Here is an 8,686-nt window from a genome sequence, read left to right on the forward strand (position 1 = left end):
CTGTGTAGGTGCTGTTATTTCAGTCACACTGATTTTGATCTTGTGACATGAAGCAAACATCAGGTTAAGAAAAACATGCTGTTTTACCATTGCAGTTTCCTGTCTTGCTAGAGCGAACATGTAGCGTTTCAGTGTGTGTGTCTCTGTTTCCCTCTTGTGGCTTCTTCCTGTTATACACCATAGAGTGAAGCTGCAGGAGATACTGATCCCAGTCCTCTGGGAGCAGCAGCAACAGGAAGCCCAGGCAGATAGTGGACACGGCAATGATACGCACACTGTTGAACTGGATTTCACACATGTAGCGGTCTATTACTGGAAAAAGGAGAAAGAAGCACAGCAAAGTCAAAGTCAAAGTCACTCACTTTAAGTGCCTCTAATATCGGCGTAGTTACACATACACTATACAAGCAATTATAATGTAACTACTGAGGAATGTGCAAGCAGACAAGTGTACCTTGACAATTCTAACATGACATTAAGAAGTTTGTGTTAGACGGCTTAATACCAATCTGTAATTTTGAACTACATATTAAATAGACTGGAACTGCCAAAGCGTAATTTCTATATAAATTTGCACTTGCACTTCCACTTGGTCAGCTCTTGTGTAAAGAGTACATAGAGTACACAATCAGAAGGATTTTTTATTTTTTTTCCAAAACAAGCAGTTCCTAACGCAAATGCAATTAGACACATCCGGTCACGACTATCAAGATGCACGTGTGTACTTCCACAAGCCAAAAGCTGATACACAGATATCCCACTGTAAACTAAGGATGTAACTGCATATGTGTACATTATCCAGAATTAACAGATATTGTATTATAAATGGATACAAATATAGATATTAACTATTCTGTTTGTTTTTTAAATCGAACTAAATACTACTATCTAACTACTTGCGTAACTACCTATGTTGTTAATGTGCCTTTGGAGTGCAATTATCAGCAACCAGAAAGCATCATTGCACCAATTACTTAAAAACTTATAATGTCTGTATGAAGCCGTAACCAAAAAAATTTGCACATCTGAAAGATTGACAGGCAAAATTTCTTTACAAGGAGGGAAATTAAACAATGACATGGCAGTATTGTGTCAGAGTTCAGTTTGTTCAACTAAAAGAATTATATTTGACTTACAGACAGATTTCATCTTTCTGTTCTCTAATTGAAAATTGGTGTACAGATTTAGTTGGTTCAAGTTCATTCAAGTCTTGTCGACTCTTGACTGTCTATTATGGAGTTACTCTACAAATTCAATAGATAGTAGCCTATAACATAAGTCAAGTGTGAAAGACTTTTGACTAAATTTTGTTTTTTTATTAATGTTATCCATCCCCAACTAAATCTATGATAATTCAGTGATGTAGCAGAGGATGAGGAACTGTCAAAGCCAGAATTTACAAACTGGGTGAGAGTGCTGACGTTTCTCTCTCCGGGATTTTAAATGTAAGAAAGAAAGAAAGACTTTTCAGATCTAGGCCATAACCACTTCAGGTTTAAATGCAAATAAAGATACAGATACAGACATAGGTACAGATAGTGGCATGTCGTTGCAGCCCTAGTGTAAAATTCTTAGTAGATACACTGTAGCTGCATGTATAGTTACAATGTAGTTACATTACAGTTGAATGTAACGACACAGGTATTACAGGCTATGAATTGCAAAAGGCACTGCCATATTTGACAAGCAAGTCTTTCAAATTTGAGGGAAAATTTATTGACTCATAGAGACATCCATGTCACACAGGTATGAGGGCAACTCACCAGCATTAACAGGTACACTGAGGACAATGCTCAAAGAAATCAATGTAGGAAGCGTTATCAAAACACCAAAATTTATCAGGAAATTGAACACTAGGGCACAAAAAAGAAAAACAAGACAGCATATTCAATTCACAGAATTACACATGTATAAAACAAGTATAAGCACAATAATGGGTGACATCACAGGTCATGTGTGTGTACATTCACATTCCAAAATGAAGGAGTAGTGCATGGAAACCTTACCCAGCAGTAATGCAGCTGTACAACACAGACTGTGCCAAGGTATGTCTCTGGGTGAGCCAAAGTCCTCAGCTCCAGTGAGGATGAGTATGAGAGGTACAATGCTGACGAAGACCATGTTGGCTCCTCCAAGGACAGTCAAGTACAATGCAGCCTCACCCAGCTTGGCACTACCCAAAACTAGCCTGAACAGTACCTGCAGAGAGAAAAGAGCATGCTCATAAATCACTCTGTAGTCAGTCCAAGCATAAAACAATGCAGCATTTCAGTGCTCAATATGAAGCATATACTGTACCACTGTATCCAGTGTTACCTTGTACATGGCTGCTGTTGATGCAGATCCAACCACCAGGGAAATGCCAATCACAGAGTGACTGTGGAACCCATCAGCATACGTTATCATTACTATTCCTGCAATGGCTAGAATGGCTGCAACAATCTACACACAAAGAAGAAACAAAGAGGGATTTTTAGATTTGAAGCTGAGAGGGAGAGATGCTGCAGCTTGGTGGTGTTCACAGTTCCATGGCATTAAGTGACCACATAAGCAGATGGCAAAAATTTAAGGATTTATTTTATTAAATCTTTTATTATTTATGATTCATATGTGAATTTAATTTAACAGATTACGCTGGCTTTATCCTTGAACAATAGGTTATAAAACAATTTATTTATCCTTTAGGTTGTAAAGTACAAATACATGTTTATACTTTGTATAAAACAATTTATCTTTTACTTTACTATCCTTTAGTTTATTCATATTTATGATTATAAAAATATGAAATTCTACATATAAAATCTCTATATCTCTGTGTATTATACTAACAAAAAGAAAAAGTTGTCCCCTACTACATTTAAATTGTTCATTTTTGTTGCTTATGCAAGACTGTAGTGCAGAAATGTAAGCATGTTGATCTGTGCCTAATCTTCCAGTACAGAGATCGTGAGACTTATGGAGGAATTGTCATGACCATGAGTTTTAACATTGGCACCATTAAGGTTATAAATACCTATAGCCACCTATTGGATTTGACAGATTTTAGGGATGCATATAAGTTTCGCCATGCAGGAGGGCATGCAAGACTCAAATCAGATCTCTAACAACAGTTAAGGCAGCGTCTGTTTTCTGCGTGTGAAAGGCAATGCTCAGATTTTATTCTTATTCATTAATTCCAATAGAACTGCTGAAGGTAGGGTTTGGTTAACTATGTTATGGCAAGAATTGGCCTAGACTATGCAAACCAAATATGATATGAGCCAAATCAAATATGAACCAAATATAAACAACCTTAAAAAAGGAGAGCTGGTATACAGATATTTATGAAAGAGATAGTACTTGTGGCAATTATTCAGAGATATTTGGAGGCCACTAAAAAAGTATTGTTTAAAGAACATACAAAACAGGAACATCTAAATGACAATAGACATAAATGCATATTAATCTGTATTTTGAAAAACTACACAATGAAACAGTGCATTTGTGACACTGTAACAAGCCTAACAGCTATTGTTATTTGGTGCTGATTTCTGCACTTTCTTTGTTTCTTTTGCTTGATAGAGAATCCAAATGTCCTCACAGTGTCAATCTCACCCTGACACCCATGAAGCGATCACGCAGCACAATCCAAGAGATGAGAAAGACAAATGCACGGCTGCAGCAGAAGAGAGCTGAGGCATCTGTCGCGGGGATCCTGCGTAGGCCCTGAAGGTACAAGTAGCTGGTGAGCGTCCATAGCACTCCAAACGGTGCCACTACTGACAGAAGCGTTTTCACTGACAGTCCATCATCACCCAGGAACTGACAGCACTCCCTGTGTTTATACACACACACACACAAAACACATCGTCACTCAGCATGAACTTATGTAACATCAGTGCTATACACAATAAGCACAAGTCAGTCCTTGTTAGTGCAAGGAAGTTATACTTTTGAATAAGCGGAGCCAAAACATCCTTTAAAGCCTTTTCAGCTACTTATGAGCTGTCAAATTGATATCAGATAAAAAACAAGACAAGAGCCAGATCTTCTTTCAGCCTTTTCTGCTAATCATAAGTGTAGTCCCAACTTTGTCAGCCCTCTGAAGATTATCAGCCATCTCTCACCTGAAGCGCTGTCGAATGCCCTGCCTGTCCTTGCTCCAGCACAGGTGGCCCAGGTAGTATAGAGGGAAGAGGAGGCAGTTCCAGGAGGTAGAGAACCAGGTGAGAGTGAAGGGAACATTGAGTTGTCTGAGTGTCAGTTTGGCCAGCTGAGTGGATCCCGTCCAGGACGAACAGACACAGAGAACCACAGTGACGCCCCACAGTGCCTGCCTCAGGTGGGCTACAGTCCAGCACAGACAGCAACGTACGGTCTCCTGTGTACTTGTACTCTCCACATTTATCACATTTGTCCCAATATGGCCATCAACCTTCACTTCCACCCTCTCTTTGTTTGGCTTCTCCACAACTGCAGACACAGACACAACACACAGTGATATGAGTGTAGAGTTTAGCTACAGTCAGAAAAGCTATATGTGGCCTGTTCATTTCATAGTGAGTTAAAAGATAAGGCACTATCGCCTGGGAAGTTATGCTATAGAATTAATAAATTATTCTAGTTATATCAAGTCAAGTCAAGTGGGTTTTTATTGCCATTCCTCTATATAGCTTGTATATATTGGAACGAAATGCTGTTTTTCCAGGACCATGGTGCAACACAGTTATATCAGCTTACATTTATAGCTTTAATTATATCAGTGCCCACACTTAGTGTAAATAGGATCATTATTGCAGCAGCAGCCTGTACTGGTAGTTAAATTAGTTCGCTGTATGCTTAGTTATGTACTTATTATGCCTTAAATAACATCATTACTCAAAGAATTATAGAATTATTGTGTCTGACCAATATAGAAAGATTTATTGTTTTTGACCAATCATTTCCAGCTCCACCCACTGTTCCTGTTCATCATGCATGACACATTGACAAGAGCGTTAATCAAATTCAGCAAGGGTACTTATTATACCAGAGCTTTATAGAGCTGTCATTGCAGAAGTCAATAATCTGAAGGTCTGAGAGGCAGACAGATGGTTCCAAGCAGCAGTCAGCCAGAGGACTGAGACACTCATCATTCTATCACAGTGACTGCTGAGACCATGCACTAAGATGTGACCTGGGCTTCTGTTCTGGTCTGGAAATAGCAGAAGCAATCATGATCAAGCATATTGAATTACACCACGTTCAGTACACAGCACAGTATTGCTAAAATACACTGTAAATCATTTAACATGAAGTAATTTCAGGACCGAATAGCAGTTCTGAAATTATAGCAAATATGTTTTGTTCCCACCATTGTACACTCATTTTGTATATAAGAAATGCCTTACATAAGCCTCTCATATAGTTTATCATCATTACAGTTCTTTTCTCTTTAGACTTGTAATTGCAATCATATCTTGCTTATCATCTTTTAATCCCCTAAGAATAGGAATTTACTCATAACTAGTTAATTATGGCTTATAGAAGATCTGCCTGCTTGTAGCTCACCCAGTTTTCTGTTATCTGAATTGACTGCATCCTTCAATCATCACCAAAATTTTTTTCTTACTTACTTCTTTTAGGTTTACATTAACATCCCTCTTTCCCCCCTTTATGTCAATTAAAGTGGTGGTTCTGAATGTAGGGTCTGTGAAGCGGAGTCAGGGCATCCAAGACTTTTTTATTTTGTTACAGTGTTGGAAATGCAATAGAGCAATGCAATATTATTATAAGTTAATATAAGTTATTATATTTCTTATTGAACAGTCAAATAGTAGGTATTAGCCTGCTTGACTGGACACTTGATTGAATAGGGTTAATTCAAACCTTAATAACTCAAAAACAATTAGGCCCATAAATAATGTCAACTTAGACCTAATGTACTCTGTTAATGTGAAGTTTAGAATAAAAAAAAAGGCCCCATGGGTCCAATAAATAGCCGGAATATTATTGTACACATCTGAGTAATGAGCCAAATATTAATTTGACTAATTTATTTTGACTAATTGGATTATGTTCATAAACATAAGGCATTAGGGGGTCCACGAAATTTATTTTACAGTTAAAGTGGACTCTGGCTCCAAAAAAGGTTGAGAAATCTGAAACTTTATCCTCAAGCCACACTATTGCTTTGTATAATTAAAAGAAAGAAGAAAATTATTTGACATCTTACACAGGATTTCCATTCACTGCAGTTCACTGAGCTATCTATCTGCTTATCTTGCATTTTTTTTAATATGCAGAATGAAATAATGAAAACCTTAAATTGTATAGCACAAATAGACCCAGTGATCTCACTTATTCTAGGCTGTGACTCAGGGTTATCTTTGATAGCTTCATCTGTTACTCTTTTCGACCACTAAGTCTCGCTTCACCATCGATCCCTGTTTAATTTAGACAGGAGCCATCACCCTCCATATTTCACCTTGCAAATCGAAAAGCACAGAGTCACTGCCACTGTCTCAAGATCGATGACCGTCCAGATCACAGCCTCTCCAGAAATCTGGATAGATGCTTAAATAGGGCAATAGGGAACCAACTACATTACTGTAAAGTCTTACAGAGTCTGTCCTTTAGGCCTGATTGCAGATTAGACACTTGTTATGCACTTCTTATAGTCCCTGAACCCATCAGCGGATCAGGAATTAACTTTCCTTACTGTCGTAACTGCATGCGTTTCCTATTTCACAGTAGTTACTGAATAATTCACAGTAATTGCAGAATAACATGCTTTAATATGAATATCGTTTAAACATGTATAGTTTACAGGGTAAACTGAGAGTAAAGGACAGATTTTAGAGTTAAAGCTGCTTCAACAAGCTATATTGCTCTACAGAATTAGTGTAGAGAATAAAGTTGTAAGCCACTTCTCATCACTACACTGCACACACAGAGGGGATGCTGCATGAGCATGCATACAAATCAGGCTAGGCATACTACATATATAGGCAAAGAGAGCAAGTGAGGCTAGGAGTCCTCCTCCACCACTGATGACTCATCAAAAATAGTCCTAGTTACTTTCTCTTTACAGTAAACTCACAGAAGAGGTAAAATAATAACATATTCATCTACAGAAAACAGAGCTGAGACACAACAGTAAATAGAAAATTGTTTATGCTTACCTAATGTTATTCTGCAAACAATACACTTCATCAGTGATGGCTGGTCATGATATAAAAGGAGAGAGCTAATATCTATCAATAAATTGATAACAAAACTATTAGAGTTGAGCAATACATTATTTAAAAGGTGTCATTGATGGTGTAATAAGAATGATGTGGTGTTAACTAAAGGCAGATATACAGCTGCATTTGTGAAGTCAGTAATTCTCTGCTGGGTTCATGTTGTGTTTCCTCTGAATACCAAACACAGTAAACAGGAAATCTGTAACCCTTTAGTTCAAACCAAAGAACACTAAACTTCCTAAAATGTGTGCTTAGTCTACTTTTACTGCTATCTATTTTTTTCATCTAAAGGCATTTGGAGGGGGGAGTACGTAATTCAGCTCATTCATGTTCATTACACCAATTTTTCACATGATCCTTCTCAATCACGCTGCAGTCTGGGTTAGGAAGAACTAAGGCCCAGCCTCGCTTCTTCAAACCATACTTTCACTCAAAAAAATGCTGCACTTGGTTCCACAAATATCCAAAATAATCCACCAAAACAGATCTGTTAACAGCAAATGATCTGACATGGATGCCAAAAATGAAACTGTATTGACATATTTTTATCTTTGAAAGACAGGGTTGCTTATACTACCCCAGTACTTCATTAAGCCATGTCTATATCTAACCAATTACAGTCCTGAAGTGTCTGTAAAGAGTTTATCAATTTAAAACATCCACCATCTACCCCAACTTTGGTATACCCCAAATGACAAAAAGTCCAAGTAGTGATAGCCAGTCATCCTTTCAATAGCTTGACAACAAAACTATTAGGGTTTATCTTTGAAAAACAATGATACAAGGTCTGAAGAAACTCATTCAAGTCCTAAATAACAAGGACAAAGTGTCACTGATGAAAAGCAACGCAGTTGTAGCCTATTGCTCCTCACTTGTGAATGTTGTTCTGCTTTTGCAGTTGCCTTTTTACCAGAAATAAGAGAAAAGGAATAATCCATTGTTTCTCAGATAAAAGTTGAAAACAAAAAGAAAAAAATTTATAGGAAGCTGTTAAATGTCTGCTTATACATGGCTCTGTGTGTATGATGTGTAAATTATTCAGGTTTTGATTTATTAGTGTAGATAATCTTTTGTGTCACTGAGATGACAAAAAAATTGCACTATATTAATGTGAAAAGTTATGCAGACCTGACATACTTTGTGGACATAGCTAGGTGAATGTACTTATCATTCAAGTGAGCATTGCTCATATCAGTGTAAAACAATTGTTACAGATGCACCAATATAACACTGAGTATAGGTATCTGGGACAATGCTGGCCTAAAACACTTGATCTGAATCACATGGGATTTGACATACTTTTCAGTCCAACCTTGTGCATGAACATAGAACTTAATGCTTGTCCTCATCATATCTGTGATGTTTCACATACAGTCAGCTCCAGAATTATTGGAGCTGATTGTAAGGTGGTGAAAAATGTCTTTTGTGGTTAAACATTGTAGCTTAATCTTACACTAAAATCTGAGACAAAACTAATCTTT

At 37.4% G+C, this 8,686-nt stretch overlaps 1 protein-coding gene across 2 annotated transcripts in view; it reads right to left on the reverse strand.

Annotated features, from left to right (window-relative positions):
* Positions 1–33: 33 nt before the first annotated feature.
* The window catches only part of slc35f3a (solute carrier family 35 member F3a), a 14,485-nt gene continuing 5,832 nt past the window's right edge, over positions 34–8,686 (reverse strand). For both annotated transcript variants that reach the window (XM_026915201.3, XM_034309430.2), the window contains exons 3-8: positions 4,107–4,452; positions 3,595–3,814; positions 2,317–2,442; positions 2,007–2,199; positions 1,764–1,853; positions 34–312 (exon numbers count right to left, since the gene is read on the reverse strand). In XM_026915201.3, coding sequence (XP_026771002.3) covers positions 65–312; positions 1,764–1,853; positions 2,007–2,199; positions 2,317–2,442; positions 3,595–3,814; positions 4,107–4,452 — 1,223 coding nt within the window. In that variant the 3' untranslated portion in view covers positions 34–64. The remainder of the gene's footprint in view (positions 313–1,763; positions 1,854–2,006; positions 2,200–2,316; positions 2,443–3,594; positions 3,815–4,106; positions 4,453–8,686) is intronic.

This window comes from Pangasianodon hypophthalmus, chromosome 12 (genome assembly GCF_027358585.1).
Source record: "Pangasianodon hypophthalmus isolate fPanHyp1 chromosome 12, fPanHyp1.pri, whole genome shotgun sequence".
NCBI classification, from domain to species: Eukaryota; Metazoa; Chordata; class Actinopteri; order Siluriformes; family Pangasiidae; genus Pangasianodon; species Pangasianodon hypophthalmus.